We start from the raw sequence: 21194 nt of genomic DNA, 5'->3' as shown, positions 1-21194 counted from the left end.
GTTACAAGTTGTGTGAGCTGGACTGGGAAAATACATTAAAAGCCTGACTGTACATTGGCAGTGGATAGTCTTTAAAGAACTGTAAGATGACTTACTGAAACTAGATGTTTCTTCAAGGTGCAAAATCTGAAAAAACTTCAGAAAAAAGTTCAGGATTGCATAAGGAAAAGCTTATAGAGTGGCCAGATATATCAGTACATCTGAAGTTTGGGCAAATTTAAAATACAGCAAAATAGGACCCAAGATTCTGATAATGAAAAGAAGATTAGAATAGGGATGCAATCTCATAAAAAACATAAAATGATCCCGAAAGCTTCCTTAGGTATGTAAAAATGCAACATTTGGCAAAAACAAATGTGGACCCGTTACAAGCAGAGTCAGGAAAAATTATAATGAGAACAGAAGAAAAATGGAAGGCAAGCTAAATGATTAATTTGTGTAAATTTTCACTGAGGAAAGTACAAATAGTCTCCCAGAAGTAGACATCCAAGCAGCTAGAGAGAATGAAGAGTTTAAAGGAAATTAGTATTATTAAGAAGATTGCACTGGAGAAATTAATGGGACTGAAAATGAATAAATTCCCAGAACCTGATGGTTTGCATCATATTGAATGGCAGGGCAGGCTTGATGGGAGGAATGACCTACTTCTGTTCCTCTGTTTCTACGAATTCAGTCTTCGTTGTTAGAATGTTAAGATTTTCATCACATGGAGAGGTCGAGATGAAGATAAGCAGAGTTCAGTCAGAGTTGCCATTACTAAATCTCTGTGCTTTCTGAATCAGCGTCAGACTACCTGAATTCTGGAGATTAGCTCCTCCTGGTCATCAATAGGTGTCAGATGCCTGCTTACTCAGTGATAGTAGATGCTTTGCTGCACAGAGTTATAACACGTGTCTCGGCCTGTCTCCAGCCATTCAAATAAAGTACATATTTAGATATGTTTTGTATAGTTTAGAAAGTTTGACTAATATGGACGTGAGTCGAGCGTGTGGTGCTGGAAGAGCACAGCCAATCAGGCAGCATCTGAGGAACAAAAGAATTGATGTTTCGAGCATAAGCTCTTTGTCAGGAATTCCTGATGAAGAGCTTATGCTCGAAAGATTGATTCTCCTGCTCCTTGGATGCTGCCTGACCGGCTGTGCTTTTCCAGCACTACACTCTCGACTCTGATCTCCAGCATCTGCAGTTCTCACTTTCTCCTAATACGGACATGAGGTTGACGGCTTGTGTAAGCGAGCTGCTTGCCTCCACGAGGACTCTCAAATCATTTTCATGGCTTGGGACTCTTCAAAACACGTGTTAAATGTGTCAATATTGGCAGGAAGACTTTATCTGAGGTAGAGTAAATCAGCAGCATCATGGATGAGGCACCAATAACTTGAATTTTTATAGGTCCTTTAATATGGTGAAACACTCCAAGATGCCTCACAGAAGAGTGATGAAACAAGGTCTAGCTCTGGAACATGTAATTCCACATATAATTCCACAAAGATCGTCCAAACGGATTGCTCAAGAAGACAGCACACCATCACCTTTTCAAGGGCAACAAAGGATGAGCAATAAATGGACAGTAGGCCGATGGGCCGAGGAGTTTAATTTAGATAAATGTGAAATGTTGCATTTTGGCAAGGCAAATCAGGTCAGGATATGTACACTTAATAGTAGGGAGTGTCAAAGAAAGTTCGGAGGGGGGGAGACACAAATAGACAGGGTGGTGAAGAAGGTATTTAGCAATTTGCCTTCATTAGCCAGTTCAGCGTGTACAGGAATTGGGACATCATGTTGCAGCTCATATACAGTAGAGGAATTGGTGAGGCCACTTTTAGAATATTGCGTACAATTCTGGTCACCCTTCTATAGGAAGGATGTTGTTATACTTGAGAGGGTACAGAAAAGATTTACAAAGATGTTGCCAGGACTGGAGGGTTTGTGTTATAGGGAGAGGCTGAATGGGTTGAGGCTTTTTTCCTTGGAGTGTTGGAGACTGAGGGATGATCTTACAGAGGTTTTTCAAATCATGAGGGGCATGGGTAGGATGAATAGCCAACATCCTTTTTCCTAGGGTGGGGAAGATCAAAACTAGAGGGCATTGGTTTAAGGTGAGGGGGGAAAGAGTTACAAAAGAACTGAGGGGTAACTTTTTCAAGCATGCATGGAATGAGCTGCCAGAAGAAATGGTGGAGGTGGATAGAATTATAACATTTAGAAGTTATCTGGATGGGTATATGAATAGGAAGGATTTAGTGGGTTATAAGCCAAATGCTGGCAAATGGGACTAGGTCAGATTGGGATAACTGATCGGCATGGAAGAGTTGGACTGAAGGGTCTGTTTCCCCTGGGTATGACCCTATGACTCTAACTGATAACAGAAGCGCAACTATTCCCATTTGGTGAACTTCTGCATGTGCACCAAAAGCAAAAGTCTTCACCTTTCCTTGAGACACACAGACACAGGTTAACAGTTTCTTCAGTGAACTCTTAAGAATAAAGGCAGAGCTTTTTCCTGTTATTTTGTCTACTTTGCCTCTGCTTAACAGCACACATGCTAGAATAGGACTCTTCTTCTGAAGTGAACCTGTTTTGGCCTCTCTTTCTCTAGGTCATAGCAGCTCAACTTAATAAATTGTGTCACCAGGGGAGCTTATCAAATCATTTAGCTTAAGTACCTAAATTCTCAGAAATGCTATTTTGACTCACTGCTAAAAGAATGAGTTTCTGACTCTTAAAAAATTTCGCCTTCACAGATTGAAAACCATAAGTCCATTTACCTCTACTTTACAACCCAGATTCCCAAACAATAATAATAGCAACGACAATAATGTATATTATAAACCTTTATCACAGGGTACAATCAATAATTAGAAAAGATAATAGAATGCTATTATACCATTGCAAGATGAATAGAATATGAACATAGAAAGATTATTGTGGGATATGGGTAAATTAATGTTACTTCTGCAATTATAATTGATTATACAAAAAATAAATGCACTCACATCAGTGTGTAATTGTTTCAGCCAAGAGCTGAGTCAACAAGAATTGAAACTATGTGGAGGAAATGCATAATTGTTTTTTTGTATTAGCTAAAAATGTATGCAAGAAAGAAACGGGACTGCAAAACAATGGTAGAAATACAGGCACTAGATAAAATGCTGTTAAGAGAGGCAGTTAAACTAAATATGCCTGTATAAACAGTAGGCATAAACATCTGTTTCTCACTTTTACAGAAACACAGGAACAAACCCCCAATTAAAAGGGCTTAGTGATAAGATGCTGTGAGGGGCAGCACAGATGGAGGGAATAGATCATCACACCCACTTGCAAGTGTGAAATAAAGGACACTACTGATTCAGATCTTGTCTCGGACTGAAATTATTGAAGTGAGTGAACTTTGTTTCTCACAATTATTATTCAGGTACACAGGGCATTGGTAAGACCACATCTGGGGTTTTATTTAGAGATAATTGATCACCTTATTTAAGGAAGGGGCTCAGTGGGAGAGGTGGCATGGTGGCTCAGTGGTTAGCACCCAATTAAGAAAGGCTTTCTTTTTATCTCGCAGAAGGTCATGAGTCTTTGGAACTTTCTTCCTCAAAAGTGGTGGAAATAAAGGCAGAATATCTTGAAAGCAAAGATACACAAAGAGATGAAAGATTAAGGTGGTAGGTGGAAATGTGGAATAATCAAGTGAGCAACGATAGTTTTGAAATGAATAGGAAGCTCAAAGGGCAGAGTGTCCTTCTCCTGCTCCTCGTGTATGTTAACATGCAGGCTATAAAGGTCAAGCCTGGGAAGGGGACTGACTGAATTGCTATTTGAAGAGCTTGCATGCACCTAATGTTGTGAATGGTCTCAATGTTTGCAACCTATTGATTTTGTGCATGGCCAGTCTATTATCAGATCTCATCTATTGCTGATCTTGAGCCATTCAACCAGAAGTGGGTGAGACTCTTCACCTCACGCATCTCTGAGCTTGACTCGCCTCTGGCTTGTGTCTTTGCTCAGGGGCTCAAGCGGGAAATCATGGACACGAACCGTCACTTGATCTGCCTTTTAGCACAGCATTCTTTGTGTCACATTGTTACACTGCAGCTAAAAATAGAAACTGCTTTGCATATGGATCCTGCAAATGCAACTTCAAAATGCTGCATTAAATTTAGCCTTTGCAAGGAGCGGCATGGATTAAAATTAGCTCAGGCTTTCTCTATCCAAAGCTAAAAATAGTTTTGTGGGTGTAGAAAGCTAAAATATAGAATTGGACTTTTACAGGTAATGAAATGGTTTAGATTTTAAATCGAATGTTATGAGTAGGGGATTAGTGTAAATATTTATTACAATATAGAAATATTAAACATTAATTATTTGATAGCTTATATAATGCCATAATATAATTTCTCAAGAAGATCTGTAAACATAATCAGTTTTTATCAAAAGATTTCTGCACTAATATTAATGTTACAAAATGCTTTCCATTACTGCTAAATTACAGTCTGCTCTATTTATATTTTTCTCACTGCATCTCGTTGAACGGTGTACAGGGATTGAAGATCCATCCACCCATAATATTTCCTTCAATAAACTCCCAGAGGATTTCAGCATATACCATTTTATTGGAAAGGGGTCCGCAGTGGCATTTTGCAAACATGTAAACTGCGGATAACCAACAGGAAACCCGCTCCTGATTCGACAAAGGCTACGCGACATTACAGGGTACTTTCACAAAAATGTATAAAAATCAATTAAAAAGAGATTTGTCTTGCTGCCAGGAATAATTTCTTAGGTTCGCCCTCGTATTCGTGAAATGGGAGCAGACTAGTCTATGAGGAGCTGTGCTGCACCAGTGAAATATACATCAGTTTTGTGGGCATTGGAGGGACGGAATTTGACTTCAAGCGCAGGGGAAAAAGCATCAAGCAGTTCTGGACCTGAGATATTCTTTGCACTAGACTGCACTAAGAGTGTTCCGAAGCATGGGATATGCTGCGAAAAGAATTTTCTTCTTCTTATGGATGGTGTATGTGTTGCTGTTAATCGAGTCGAAGACATCCAAGCAGCTGAGATGTCCCGGGGGGTGCACTTGCTCCAAGGATAATGCTTTGTGCGAAAATAGAAAATCCATTCCACACAATTTTCCTCCTGGTGTAGTTTCCTTGTGAGTACTGCGTGATGCATACTTTTACCGTCATTGGCATTAATCGGACGCTTGACTGTGTTTATTATATAATGTTGCATGATCACCGCAGGATCTCACCTACCTTACACCCTTGTCATTGCAATTGTGTAAAAAAAAAGACGCCTGTGAATGCAGACCACTGTTCATCATGTTTGAGGGATACTTCCATGCTGCTGTCAGTTGATGATGGATATATCAGTCAACAGTGATTCGATTGATTGGAAAAGCTCAGAATTTCTGATCTTTTTAATTGGTGCGTTTTGTTTACAGGTCGTTTGCGAAGTCTGGTTTCAGTGAAATCCCACAAGGCAGCTTTTTACACATGCCTTCCCTGCAGCTCCTGTAAGATCCTTTTTTTGTGTTTATTCAGTTGATAATGAACACACGTTGTGGCGTGGAAGCAGCGGCTGTGTCGGCGGCATGTCAGGAGGGGTTTAATGCTGATGCAGTTACTCTGAAATAAATACAATACTAACCGTGCAAGAAGAGGTTAATACTAAAATCTCCCCGGGAATGGTTAAACAGCAAGGCAATGAGTATTAAATTGTTGGGCAATTTAAAAAAAAAGTATTATCTGCACAGACGTCTGTATAGGAGACTCAAATATATAAGGTGTAAATTATTAGTGTTAGTGTGTAGAGAGAACTTGTGACTTTGTATGTATCAAGCAGTACATAACAGAACATCAGTTTTGACTCAGATTATGATGTTATAAAATTCAATGAAAAAATAACATCCTTCCTGATAATACTGTAATATTTGGAAAGGAAAAGATATTTTACCTGGGTACTACATTCTAACTTGACAAAGGAATCATATAGGTTTAGCTTCTCATTGCTACAAGAACAGCAGGAGTATTACTGCAGCAAAACTTGTAACAGCGCAGGGTTACATTTTAAAAATAATTAGCTCAGTACTGCTGTGAAGGAGAGCTGGTTGAGTAATAGCAAAACACTGTGCTGCTGGAGATCTGAAATAAAAAGAGAAAGTGCTGGGGAAACTCAGCAAACCTGACAGCATCTGTTCTGTAAGAGAATCATAATAGACTCAAACCATTGGCTCTTTCTCCACAGGTCTGCTGAGTTTCTCAGGTACTCTCTGGTTGAGTAGTATGTTTTTAAAAATGAAATTTCTTAAAAATAGAGTGCTTCAGGCCAAGGCTGTACTGCTGAAGCTGAATATTTTACAGTGTTGTACATTCTGATAATTTCCATGTTATGTCTTCAAACTGTTGCGATAGAAAACCATTTGGAGCCTCGCATCTAGAGGTAGATATATGCTTCGGTTAATCAGATTGGCCTTCCAAAGGTCACTCAATTTTCCCACTGTAGAAAGGAGTGATCTTTCATTTTTGTAATGTTATCCTGCAACACTTAACAGCCCATTAAGTACTGTTGAAATCTAGTCATTGTGTCGGATACATAGCAGCCATTGGAGACACATCAAGCTCCCAGTTATAGCAATGAGAGCCACCTTCTGGTTTCATTGGCCAAGGGTTAAATATTGGCCATATTCCCCTCCAACCCGCCACCTCCATTCTTCTTTGAAAAAATACCAGGGAATCTCTTCATCCTCCTGAGAGGGAAGACAGGGTGTCAGTTTAATGTTTCATCTGGAAGGCAGTCAGCAGCACTGTAATGGTGTATCTGCTGGGAATATGCATGAATCTCAGGATGTGGCTCAATTCTACAACTTTCAAGTTCAGAGGTGCATGTGTTACCTTCCAAGTAAAGGCTGACCTTCATACCCAGATTTCTAATTTGCCTCAGCCTTCAAAAATTGGAGGCTTTGTGGAGTTAGTAAGATCAGGGAAAAGTCACAAATGTCACTGACATTAAAGTTCTTTGGTAATATGGTGGCTGATAATGCCTCTTGAATACATTGCTGGTTGTTATGGTGCATATAAACGCCCAGCATGTCATAGAGTCATACAGTCACACAGCATTGAAACAGACTCTTTGGTCCAACTAGTCCACGTTAACCAAATTTCCCAAATTAACTAGTCCCACTTACCAGCATTTGGCCCATAACCCTCTAAACATTTCCTATCAATATACCTGTCTAAACATCTTTTAAGTGTTGTAACTGTTTCTGCATATACCACTTGCTTTGGCAGTTCATTCCACACACGAACCACTGTCTGTGTTTAAAAGTTGCCTCTTAGTTCACTTTTAAATCTTTCTCCTTATATGGCCCTTAGTTTTGAACTCCCCCACCTTAGGGAACAGCCTTTGTTACTCACATTATCAATGACCCTCACAGTTTTATAAAACTCTATAACCTCCCAACCTGCTATGCTGCTCTGAAAAAAGTCTCAGCCTATTCAGCTTCTTCTTAGAACTCAAACCATTCCTGGCAACATCCTGGTAAATCTTTTTTGAACCCGCTTCAATTTAATAATATTCTTCCTATAGCAGGGCAACCAGAACTGTACACAGAAATTAAACCTCAAAAATAGATTAGAATTCTTTGAGGGAACAAGCAGGATATGTAAAGGGAAAGCATTGAATGTAAAATATTTGGATTTACAGAAAGTACTTGATATAGTACCACATGATAGGCTACTTAATAAATTAAGAGCCCGTTGTTTTTGGGTTAGTATATTAGCATGAAGGACTGGTTAACTAACAGAAGATAGATAGTTAGGGTAGTAGGGGCATTTTCAGAGTGACAACCAATAATTAGTGGAGAGCCACAAGGATCAGTGCTGGGGACACAGTTATTTATAATATACTGGTGATTTGGATGAGAAAAGTGAATGTACCACAGCCAAGTTTATGAATGACACAAAAATAAGTGGGAAAGCTAGTGGTGAGGATGGTAGAGAGATATAGGCAGATTAAGTGAATAGGAGAAAGTGAGGACTGCAGATGCTGGAGATCAGAGCTGAAAATGTGTTGCTGGAAAAGTGCAGCAGGTCAGGCAGCATCCAAGGAACAGGAGAATCGACGTTTTGGGCATAAGCCCTTCTTCAGGAACCGAAACGTCGATTCTCCTGCTCCTTGGATGCTGCCTGACCTGCTGCACTTTTCCAGCAACACATTTCCAGATTAAGTGAATAGACAAAAACTTGATAGATGGAATGTGATGTGGGAAAAGGTGAGGTTATGCACTTTTTCAGGAAGAGTAGAAACAGTGAATATTAATTAAATGTGGAAAGACTGCAGAAATTTGCAGCACAGGTGGATTTGGGGATCCTTGTACATCACAAAAGGAGACACAACCATTGTGTGACAAGAGCTCATTCAAAGTGATTTGCATTTTAAATCTGATTTATGAATTGAATTAAAATTCACCACAAGGCTGTTTGGGGATTGAGTGCATCCCTGGAGCAATAGACCTCGCAAATCGTGAGTCCAGAAATGTTACCCCATCTTATTGTTAAACAACCTGTTCAGACATGTTATGACAAACGTCTGGAACAAGTGGCAATTGAACTTGCTATCATCCACTAGCTTGTTAGCAAGTAATAAGAAAGGCAAATGGAATGTTAGACCATAATACCGTGAGACACAGGAGCCGAATTAGGCCATTAGGACAATCGAGTCTGCTCCCCCGTTCAGTCATGGCTAATATGTTTCTCAACTCCATTCTCCTGCCCTCTCCCCGTATTCCTTGATCCCCTTACTAACCAAGAACCTATCTATCTCTGTCTTAAAGATACTCAATGACTTGGCCTCCATAGCCCTCTGTGGCAATGAGTTCTACAGATTAACCACCCTCTGGCTGACGAAATCCCTCTTCATCTAATTTCCAAAGGGCAACCCTTCACTCTGAGGCTGTACCCTCGGGTCCAACGTGTGAAAACATTTTCTGTATATTCACTGTGTCCAAGCCTCCCAGAATTCTGTAAGTTTCAATCAGATACCCCTTCATCCTTCCAAACTCCATTAAGCACAGATCCAGTGTCCTCAACTGCACCTTAGCCTTTATTTCAAAAGAAATAAAGGGCGGCACGGTGGCACAGTGGTTAGCACTGCTGCCTCACAGCGCTCGAGACCCGGTTCAATTCCGACTCAAGCGACTGACTGTGTGGAGTTTGTACATTCTCCCCATGACTGCGTGGGTTTCCTCCGGGTGCTCCGGTTTCCTCCCACAGTTCAAAGATGTGCAGGTCAGGTGAATTGGCCACGCTAAATTGCCCGTAGTGTTAGGTAAAGGGGTAAATGTAGGGGAATGAGTGGGTTGCGCTTCGGCGGGTCGGTGTGGACTTGTTGGGCCAAAGGGCCTGTTTCCACACTGTAAGTAATCTAATCTAATTTAATCTAATCAAAATGGAGTATTAAAATAGGGTGGTCTTGCTAAACCTATACAAGGTACAAGTCAGATCACAGCTTGAATACTGTGAGCAGTTTTGTGCCTCATATCTAAGGAAAGACACACAGGTATTGGAGGAGGTCCAGAGAAGGTTCACTGGGCTGATATCAGGTATGGAGGGACTGTCTTATCAGGAAAAGTTAATTGGGTTGGACTTGTATTCAGTGGAATTTAGAAGAATAAGAGGCAACCTATTGAAACATACAATAAGGGGATTTCACACAAAGATGTAGTGAGGCTGTTTCCCCTTGTGGGAGAGTCTTGGACCAGAGGATATAATCTCAGTGTAATGAGTCACCTATTTAAAACAGGGATGAGGAGAATTTTTTTCTCTCATTTGTTAATCTGCGGAACTCATTTTTTCTCTCAGAAGGTTTTACTGCAGAGGGTCATTGAGGCTGGGTTGTTAAGTATATTTTAAGGGTAAGTTAGATAGACGTTTAGTCAATAAGGGTTGTGGAGATGACACAGGAGAGTGCAGTTGAGGATTATCAGATCAACAACAATCTCATTGAATGTCAAAGCAGACTCGATGGTCTAAATGGGCTACTTCTACTTCAACATCTTGTCATCTTGTAAATACTCAGCAATCTGATGTTGCAGTTGTGAACTATTTTATGTGCTGTGCTGTGACAATCTAGATTTGACCAGAAGCATGTATAATAGATTTGAACATTGCTTAAAACACCAGGGGTATCAAACCTAGTGAGTAGATGGCTGTCAGAGCTTACTGCTGGAATGAGGGCTAGGAGAAATTGAGGACTGCAGTTGCTAAAGATCAGAGTCGAAAAGTGTGGCGCTGGAAAAGCCCAGCATGTCAGGTAGCATCCGAGGAACAGGGGAATCGACATTTCAGGCCTCAGCCTATCCACTATGTCATTTATGAAGCCTAATTCACATTCCCGCTCTACCTGCTGTGAGCTGTAAAATGTGAGAGCATGCCAGGAAAGGATAGGCCTCTCCCAGCAGGGTGAAGACAAGGGACACTGTGAGTTATAATATTTCCATTTACTCCAGTTTTTAAAAGTGAAAACATCTTTCTTTGTCGTTTCTGGTTAATTTTATTCAACCTGCTGAGACCTCCTGGCCCACACTACCATTGTGTGACAGGAGCCCCTTCAAAGCGATGTATGTTTTAAATCTGATTTATTAATTTGATTTAAATTCTCCCCGAAGTTGTGTGCAATTGAACTCCTGTCACTGGAACAATGGCCTTGCAATTATGAGTTCAGAAATGTTACCCCATCTTATTTTTAACCAACCTGTTCAGACATGTTATGATATATCTCTGGAATAAGTGACAATGAACTTAGACTTTCTGGCCTAGATGTAGGGACATTACCATTGTACTTTATTTCAAAAGGGAACCCACACAGTGACTATCACTGAGATTAGCATTCATCTCCAGATTTAATTAATCGCAACCAGCTACCAAAGTGTGAATTGAACCCAGTGTCCTTAGGATTAGGAGTCTCTTGATATCATCATTAAACCACCATCTCCCCATTAGTTATTTTAAATCAATTTGTTCAGACATGTTATGGCATCAAAGATAAGTGGGACTTGAAGCCACATTTTCTAGCTCAGAGGTAGGAAATCTACCATTGCACCATAAAAGTCTCTCTCTTGACTTTTCTAATCATTTTACCTTCATGGCTATCATGTTGTTAATTAAGTCAGCTGACATGGTACAGACTAGCACACAAACCTGGGACATCCTGATCTGACTGGGTCAATGCCAGAACCCAGAGTGCAGCCACCTAGCAGTACATACTGAAGCAGTCCATGTCCAAATGCATTGAGACCTGGATGACATTCAGGATTAGGCTGATAAGTAGAAAGTAACAATTTGGCAATGACTATCTCTAACAAGAAGAATCTAAACATCACCACTTGTTATTAAATTACCATCATTGAATTTCCTGTTAGAATCCTGGACCAAAATGCCAAATTTACGTTATGATCTGGCCAGGGGCCAGTGTTACATCCCCAGTAAATGGTAATACTGGGCAAGTCAGTGAAATCTTGCTTGACAATATCAATTTTATTTTTGATTTTTGTTTACTGTGATGGTCAGTCACGGAACATGTTCACAAGAGGCCACAATAACATATAGTAATAGTTTATTTTTGATCAAAGCAGAAAAGACACAAACAACATTACCAATATAAAAAAGACTTTTTGAATGAAACCCTCTTAATTACAAATATCAGAAATAAACATTCAATCCCTTTTACTGTCAACAACAACCTTCCAAATACTCAAACGTCAGAGAAGAGTCACCTTGTCTTAACTTGGAGTTATTTTTATTCAATTGGCATGGCTATAATTGGTTATCGAATTTTAGTTCTTACTGATTTTGAAGCATTTTGAGAACAAATGCATGACTTTTCCATTCCCTCAGCTTTCAGCAGTTTTCCTTTTGGGAGTTTTCTTTAAAGCCATTCAGGATTTTTCCACAATGGCCTCACTTTTTAGTCAATGCAAAACTAATAATATTTTGTCAATCTGACTGAAGTTGCACATGATGGTAGTGGATGGTTTTGTCTATGATACTGAACTCCAGTTGCTAGGCAACAGCAGTTTTTCTGTCTCTTGTACCTTTGTTTCTAATGCACTGATCTGTTCACCTCAAGCTCTACCACAAGCTTGTAAACCTTCATTAAAAATGCATGCATTAACAAAGTTCAGATACTCAATCACCACTCAAAGAACCAATCTAAAATTAAATTAAAACCATGTCTCTCTTTCTTAACACACAATAGAGAAATACAAATCAAACATAAAGCCATATTTGGTCTGTTCAGTTTAGAACTCAAGGTTCCAAAAAAAATTGTAAACTGTCATTACACCAGCAACTTCTAAGGAGACTTACTAAGAGAACAAAGCCATAAGATTTAACAGTTTCAAACAAACTAACAAGGTCATGTTGTTAGGTCACTTTTGGAATACTGCATTCAATTCTGGTCTCCCTGCTGTAGGAAAGTTGTTGTGAAACTTGAAAGAGTTCAGAAAAGATTGACAAGGGTGTTGCCAGAGTTGGAGGGCTTGAGTTTTCATGAGAGGCTGAATAAGTTGGGGCTGTTTTCCCTGGAGCATTGGAGGCTGAGAGGTGACCTTACAGAGGTTTATAAAATCATGAAAGGCATGGATAGGATGAATATTCAAGGATTTTTCCCCAGGATAAGGGAAGTCCTAATGAGAAGGCATGGGTTTAAGGTGAGGGTGCAACTTTTTCACGCAGAGGTTGATGTGCGTACGGAATGGCTGCCAGAGGAGATGGTGGGGGCTGGTACAATTAAAACATTTAAAAGGCATCTGGATGGATATATGAATAGGAAAGGTTTAGAGGGATATGGGCCAAATGCTGGCAAATGCTGGACTAGATAATTCCTGATGAAGGGCTTATGCTTGAAACGTTGACTCTTCTGTTCCTCGGATGCTGCCTTACTTGCTGTGCTTATCCAGCACCACACATTTCGACTCTGACTCTCCAGCATCTGCAGTCCTCACTTTCTCCTAGGGACTAGATTATTATAGAATATCTGGTTGGTACGGACAAGTTGGACTGAAGGGTCTATTTCCATGCTATATATCTTTATGATTCTTTGACTCTATTTGCACAACTTCTTTCTAACACCCAGAATTAACATTTAGTAAATATAGATATTAGGCTGTGATCAAACCTCACAGTGCACCTCAAATAGCAAATATGATTAAAACAGATCCTACACGTTTGTTAGCAATACTCTTGATGTATTAATGACATAGTGCGTCATCAAATCCCATGAAACTTTGCAAGAGATTACAGTTCTTAATTCTGTTAATCTGGCCATGACGTTCCCTCTTGGGGCTGCTCTTCCGTGGAGTGCTTGAATGACTGCTTCTGTTGTGGTCAATCAACCTCCTTTCCTTGACTCTGGAAACTACAGTCTGATACTTAAACACAAGCACAGTTTCAGATTTTCCCACACAACAAGCCTCATCAAGCTAATCCTGCCTTTGTATTTTCTTTCTGAGCTATAATCTTGCCTCAAGTAAATATCTGGTGAACTTTCCAACTCCCAATCTCAACCGTTCTGAAGTATTAATTGTCCACAGGTTTCTTTCAAGTCATTCATAATCCCTAGAATTTTGCTGATCCATCACTATGTGGAGCTATTACATTGCATTAGGACTTCCCTGAGCATCCTACACAGAACCTGTGTAGTTCAACTGCTTTCCCAGCAGTACAGTTAACAACAGCACTGCCTATGGAGTCTGCCATTCTTCCTTGCCTTACTCCACCATTCAATGAGATTGTGACTGATCTTTGGCTTGACTCCATATAACTCTTTGGCCCATAGCCCTTAATAATTTTGTTTAACAAAAAAAATCAATTTCAGTTTTAAAATTAACAACTGATCGAGCATCAACTGCCATTTGTATAACAGTTCCAAACCTATACCACCCTTTGTGAGTAGAAATTCTTCCTAAAATCTCTCCTGAACAGTCTAGTTCTAATGTTTAGACTGTGCTCTCTTGTTATACAGAATCCAACTAGTGGAAATAGTTTATTTTTATCCACCCTGTATTTTACTATCAATGTTTTCAGATGTAGAACATAGAAAAATACAGCGCAGTACAGGCCCTTTGGCCCTCGATGTTGCGCCGATCCAAGCCCACCTAATCTACACTAGCCAACTATCCTCCATATGCCTATTCAATGCCCGTTTAAATGCCCATAAAGAGGGAGAGTCCACCACTGCTACTGGCAGGGCATTCCATGAACTCACGACTCGCTGAGTAAAGAATCTACCCCTAACATCTGTCCTATACCTACCACTCCTTAATTTAAAGCTATGCCCCCTCGTAATAGCTAACTCCATACGTGGAAATGCGGCCGCACCAGAGTCTTATACAACTGCAACATGACCTCAGGGCTTCGGAACTCAATTCCTCTACCAATAATTCCTCTACCAATAATTCATTCAGAATTGAATATGATCCTCCGGCTGAGGAACTAAATCATGTTTTGTAAAGGTGATTGAGAACTGTGTAAATTTTCTCAGTATCAATCATAATATCAGATATTTTATGAAAATATATATTATTATTCTTCTAATTATTACTTTCCATAACAGCTTGTTCACTTCAAACTCTTTTGACACTGTTGGAGATGATGCCTTCCTTGGTCTTTCTCAACTCAAATACCTGTAAGTAAATAAAAAATCTGAACATGTTCATATTGTGCATAGATTGTGTATCAGGAGTATGAAAGTATTGAAATGCTTATTCCTCCCCCTCTAGGTTTGTAGAAAACAACAAAATCCAATCCATCTCAAGGCATGCATTTCGAGGACTCAAGTCTCTAATTCACCTGTAAGTATATCTTCTCTCATTTGATATAACCTACACATTTAACATGAAATAACATTCCAGTACCTAAAGTTCAAATGTTCTTGAGGCAAGTATAGTAATGAACACCAACAACATCTTGTGTTGTGCTGAAACAATTATTGTACAAGCTATACTGGAAATAGGATACCATATAAAAAATTCACACAATACTCATTACAAGTATTATCAAAATTATTCAAAGTTGCTTAAAATTATATTGAACTTGCAGCATAGAAACAAGCCATTTGATCTAATACCAATAGTATTGGTCCAACCAGCTGATACTAGGGTTGATGCTCCACAAAGATTCACAGGATTGGTTAGCTTAGTTGATTAGATGAATAGCATGTGTTACAGAAGGACACCAGTTTTGAGGGTTCAGTTTTTGTGCTGACGGAGGTAGTTTATGGAGGTTGCCTTGTCACTTTTTTATTCACTCATGGATGTGGGCATTGCTGGCTCGGCCACCGTTTATCGCCCTTCCCAATTGCCCTTGAGAAGGTGGTGGTGCGCTGTCATCTTGAACCACTGTAGTCAACGTGCGTATGTATACCCACAATGCTGTTAGGGAAGGAATTCCAGGATTTTCACCCAGTGCCAGTGAGGGAATGGTGATAGGTTTTAAATTCAAGCTTGGAGGGGAACTTGCAGGTAGTAGTGTTCCCATGTATCTGTTTGCCCTTGTCCTACAAGATCGAAGTGGTCATGGGTTTGCAGTGTGCTGTCTAAGGATCTTTGGAGGATTTCTGCAGTGCAACTTGTAGATAGTACACACTGCTGCTATTGATCGTTGGTGGTGGAAGGAGTGGACGCATGAGGATGTGGTGCCAATCAAACAGGCTGCTTTGTCCTAGATAGTGTCAAGCTTCTTGAGAGTTGTTGGAGCTGTGCTCATCCAGGCAAGTGAGGAGTATTCCATCACACTCCAGACTTGTGCCTTGTACAGGCTTCAGGAGGTCTGGAGATGAGTTACCCACTTCTGTATTCCTAGCCTCTGATCTGCTCTTGTAGTCACGTATTTATGTTAAGTCCAGTTGAGTTTCTGGGTAATGGTAACCCTCATGATATTGATAGTAGATGATTCAGTGATAGCAATGCAAAGGGACAGTGATTAGATTATATTATTGGAAGTGATCATTGTCTGGCATTTGTGTGGCATGAATTTACTTGCCACACTAACCTTACCCCATACGTTTGAAGTGGTGTCCTTTAAGTTACATATACAGGGCAACCTCAATAATCCGAACATCGATTATCTGAATTTCAGAATATCCGAATATGATTTCAAGGTCCTGATGCTTGGGTAAACTGTGTTATTCAACATTTGATTATCTGAACAAAATACTCGCGGCTTGTGTCGGTCGGATAATCGAGGTTGTTCAGTATATATAAAACCACCTCTGACTCCATAATACAAAGATACCAATATTCTTTGTGAACTATGGTAAATTACTTACATTTATAGAGTCATTTTCAGCACTTGCTCAGTACAGAATTTGGTATAGTGTCCATTGGTATGCTGTCACACCTTGGTTGGGAGTTCAGTGGAAAATGTGTGCAAAATGACCATAAATAGCATTTAAGCTATTTCTCTGGAATTTCCACCAGTGCTTTCGTGGTATTACCATGATAAACCCCAAGAAGTCAGGGTGGCTATTTCATTTGATTGCAACAATTATAAAATTAGCTTTGACAGTTTAAAATAAAACTTCAAGTAAATGTAATTTGAAATGCAGTTCCAAGGAGATGTAAGTCTGTATGTGATTCAGTACTCCCCACAATCTGGTGATCTTGTGCAGGCCACTACAAAGCTGCATGGTATAGAAGATAGGAAAAGAAAGTGTCATGTAATTGGATGGAAGGGGTGGGAGTGAGTAAATTACTTACACTGGAAATATTCTATGTTAGAGTATGCCATTTTTTCAATATTAATATTCATTTTGAGAATAGACATTTTTGTGGCTTGGTTATTTTCTAGAGGAGTATTTTACTATTCATCATTTTTCAATCACTCACTAATTCTTTATTTTGTCTTTCAGTGAAATTTGCTAAATTGGAACTATAGGTCAGTATAGAAGGTCAGTGCTCTGTCACAGGGGCTTCCTGTCCTATCTGTACTGGACTAAGTAGTGTAATAATAAGAATCAGGGCCGTGGTTATTTGACGATGCTAATCTTAGAAGCTTCTCAGGGGAGATAGTAAAGCTCTGTCTCGGTCAAAGGAAATAAATCAACAACTTGATAGAGTTGAGCTGTCAAGAATCCTCTCTGGGACAGTTACATATCATGTAACTTTTGCCCTTTTGTCAGTGGTTGGTATTACATAATGTCATAGATATTCTTAGCGACTCTAATGCACTAATCCAATGAAAAGCTTTAAATGGCATTGCGAACCATAAGAGCCTTGTATGAGTAGATTAAAATGATGATCAATGGACTGTAATTTGATCACTGTCTTGTCAAGAGGCATTTTTTTCAATTGGGAAATGATACAAAAACAAGGTTGAAAGAGCAAGGCATTGCCAAGGTTAAAAAAAATTAGAAGGTGAATTAAATACTTGTAAATGGATGACACAAAGCTTTTTACAAAGTTGTTTGAGGAGGAGAAAAGTCAGGGAAGTTTAGTATGTGTGCTATTGAGGTGCTGAGAAACATGATTTGGAAATAAATGTAAGTATTAATTTCAGTGCAGCAGCACAGATATAAGGTGGAAGAGACACACAGTATCTGAGATCTGAAGACAGTGGCAGTGGCATTGTTGTGCCCCAAGTGTAATGCAAAGCATTGGGCCCAATTTCATTTTACTGATCAAAATGTGCTACCTGTATACATTAGCTCAGTAATAACAGACTATAATAGAACATAAAGCAGGACAGCACAGGAACAGGCCTTTCGGCTCACCATTTAGATGCTAACCATGATGCCATTCTAAACTAATCCCACCTTCCTGCACATGGTCAATATCCATTTATTCCCAGTCTGTTCCTCTGTCTATCTAAATGTCTCTTAAACCTTGCTATTGTATTTGCTTCTAATACCTTCTTTAACAATGTGTTCCAGGAAACTAATACCCTCTATGTAAAAAACAGTTTTCCTCACACATCTCCTTTAAACTGTCCCCCCTCACCTCAAACTGATGCCCCTTTTATTTGATATTAGCACCCTGGGAAAAAAGATTCTGACCGTCCATCCTATACATGCCTGCCATAACTTTATATACTTCTAGCAGGTCACCCCTCAGTTTCTGATGCTCCAGCAAAAACAATCCAGGTTTGTCCAACATCCACTTATAGCTAATATATTCCAATTTAGGCAACATCCTGGTAAACCTCTTCTGCACCCTCTCCAAAGCTTCCACATTCTTCCTATAATGTGGCAACCAGAACTGCGCACAGTACTCCAAATGTGGATTATTATATAACTGCAACATGACTTGTCAACTTTATACTCAGTGCCTGACTGAGGAAAGAAAGCATGCTGTACACCTTCTTTACCAACTTTTCCACATTTGTTGTCACTTTCAGTGAGCTATGAACTTGCAACCCAAGGTCCCACTATCTCTCAATGTTCCTAAGCATCCTGCCATTTAGTACATACTTTCCTCTTGCATTTGACCTCCCATAATGCATCGCCTGAGACTTGTCTGGATTAAAAGCCTTCTGCCATTCTTAACCCAACTTTCCAACTGATCTATTTCTTGGCTGTATCCTTTGACATCCTTCCTTACTATCCTCAACTCTACTAATTTTGGTGTCATCTGCAAACTTACTAATCAAACCATCTACATGTTCATCCAAATCATTTATCTGTATTAGTACTCCAGCACTGATCCTTGTGGAATACCATGGGTCACAGACCTCCAGTCAGAAATACACTCCCTCCACACTGCCCTCTATTTTCTGTGACCAACTGATTTTTGTATCCAACTGATCAACTCACAAAGGATTCCATGTGAATTAATCTTCTAGATTAATCTTAATATCCTTAATCTTCTAGAATAGCCGAGATCTTTTCGCCAGGGTAGGGGAGTCCAAAACTAGAGGGCATGGTTTAAGGTGAGAGGAGAAAGATTTAAATGGACCTCAGGGACAGCTTTTTCATGCAGAGGGTGGTGCATGTGTGGAATGAACTACCAGAGGAAGTGGTGGATTCAGGTACAATTACAACATTTAAAAGGCATCTGGATGTGTATATGAATAAGAAGGGTTTGGAGGGATATGGGCTGTGTGCTGGCAGGTGGGACTAGATTGGGTTGGGATTTCTGATTGGCATGGACGAGTTTGACCAAAGGGTCTGTTTCTGGTGCTGTACATTCCAATGACTCTTATGGCTGTAATTGGTTGTATGAAGGTATATGATGGGAGTGGAGGAGAATCAAAACTCAAATAAGTGCACGCAGATTCGAACAAAGGAGATGAGGCGGTTTACCAAGGGAATAACACAACCTTGACTTGTGGGTGAGGAAAGTGGATAGGTTTATCTCATTAGCATCCCAGGGTTCACAAGAAGGGACATTGAAACTGATGCAGGAATGTGAGGTATACTTTCAGGAATGTGACACTATATAATTAACAAACAGCATGATGTAGGCATATCTGACTCGAGGACAAACAAGCAAGTCACTTTAAAACTGAAAGCCCGGTTCAACAAACTATTGAGACTCCTGTTTCTTTGCATGTTGCTGATCATGGCAGTCTAAAATGCTGGAATTAAACTGCAGGTACTAAAGGAATAGAAAGGTCTAATAATTACTGTTATTAGACAAATTTACAACGTACTGTAGTTATTGAGTCAGAGTCATTGAGATGTACAGCATGGAAACAGACCCTTCAGTCCAACTTGCCTATGCCAACAAGATATCCTAAATAAATCTAGTCCCATTTGCCAGCATCTGGCTCATATTCCTCTAAACCCTTCCTATTCATGTACCCATTAAGAGGCATTTGGATGGGTATATGAATAGGAAGGGTTTGGAGGGATATGGACCGGGCACTGGCAGGTGGGACTAGATTGGGTTGGGATGTCTGGTCGGCATGGACGGGTTGGACCGAAGGGTCTGTTTCCATACTGTACATGTCTATGACTCTAAATGTTATAATTGTACCCGCTTCCACTACTTCCTCTGGCAACTCATTCCATGCACACACCACAATGTATGACAAAGTTGCCCCTTAGGTCCCTTTTAAATCTGATCTTACATTTGTCACCTCCACTTTACTGCTTTTTACCCATAAACCTTGATTTCCGTTCTGATCAAGAATCTATCTCTCTCAGCCTTAAATATACACAAGGACCCTGCCCCCACAACTCTATATGGCAAGGAGTTCCAAAGACACAAAACCCTCTGAGAGAAGAAATTCACCCACATCTCATTTTAATTTGGTTTCCCTTTATTCTGAGATGTACATTACTGAACATTAATGAAAAGGATGCTGCAAGATAAAACAAAGTTCTTTCTTTATAGCAAGGTTCTATAAAGAGGTTCATTTTCATAAGCTGATATATCCAGTTGTTGAAACTGCCTCCAGCTGTAACTAGAGCAGCATTACTTGCAGGGGAAACGAATCAATGTTATTGAAAAGGACAACTTCCATTTATTTAGCATCATGTAGAACTTCAGAATGTCACAAAGAGTTTCGCAGCTAATAATATACATTTATTGCTGAGAAATGATATGTGCTGATGAAGCTTCTCATCTTACACTTGTCAGGATAAATGTATGAATGCCAAATTTCAAAGAATTTCAAATTCTACTGCATGAGACAAGGGTGATGATTGGTTCGTAAATTGATAAATTGGCAAGATAATTGGCCAAAGGATCACAATGGAGAATATTAGAAATTATATTCTTGAGATTTGCAATCATGGGCTGATTAAGTACTATCAGTAAGAGACTACTGTTAACAATTGAAAGAACAGATTGATACAATTCACCAGTCACTGGGACATATGGATGATGTTCTTGGCATTACATTAGCATTCTGGATCAGTGGTGCTGGAAGAGCACAGCAATTCAGGCAGCATCCGACGAGCAGAAAAATTGACGTTTCGGGCAAAAGCACTTCATCAGGAATTAGCATTGACATTCATATACCATTCTGCTTGATTTTGTATTAGGAAAATGTTATTTTGGTTTGATGGCAGCACCTTGTTAGGGGAAGGTACCATTTGTGTTGACGCTGCATAGTTGCAGTGTAGAATGGCTGCTTTAAATGTTGCACTATTGCCTCATGCAGTACAAATTGTTGTTCCCTTTGAAATTTGGCATTCTTGCATTTGTTTTGATGAATGCAAGACAAAAAGCTTCAACACCATGTTTCTTTTTT

At 39.7% G+C, this 21194-nt stretch overlaps 1 protein-coding gene across 1 annotated transcript in view; it reads left to right on the top strand.

Moving 5' to 3' along the window:
- Positions 1 to 4156: 4156 nt before the first annotated feature.
- LOC122548844 (leucine-rich glioma-inactivated protein 1-like) overlaps positions 4157 to 21194 on the top strand; it is a 29731-nt gene continuing 12693 nt past the window's right edge. Inside the window, exons 1-5 of the mRNA XM_043687692.1 lie at positions 4157 to 4269; positions 4539 to 5152; positions 5444 to 5515; positions 14614 to 14685; positions 14780 to 14851. Of these exons, the coding sequence (XP_043543627.1) occupies positions 4971 to 5152; positions 5444 to 5515; positions 14614 to 14685; positions 14780 to 14851 (398 nt within the window). The 5' untranslated portion in view covers positions 4157 to 4269; positions 4539 to 4970. The remainder of the gene's footprint in view (positions 4270 to 4538; positions 5153 to 5443; positions 5516 to 14613; positions 14686 to 14779; positions 14852 to 21194) is intronic.

This window comes from Chiloscyllium plagiosum, chromosome 4 (genome assembly GCF_004010195.1).
Source record: "Chiloscyllium plagiosum isolate BGI_BamShark_2017 chromosome 4, ASM401019v2, whole genome shotgun sequence".
NCBI classification, from domain to species: domain Eukaryota; kingdom Metazoa; phylum Chordata; class Chondrichthyes; order Orectolobiformes; family Hemiscylliidae; genus Chiloscyllium; species Chiloscyllium plagiosum.
Note: the sequence above shows the minus strand (reverse complement) of the source record. Positions and strands in the feature narration are given on the sequence as shown.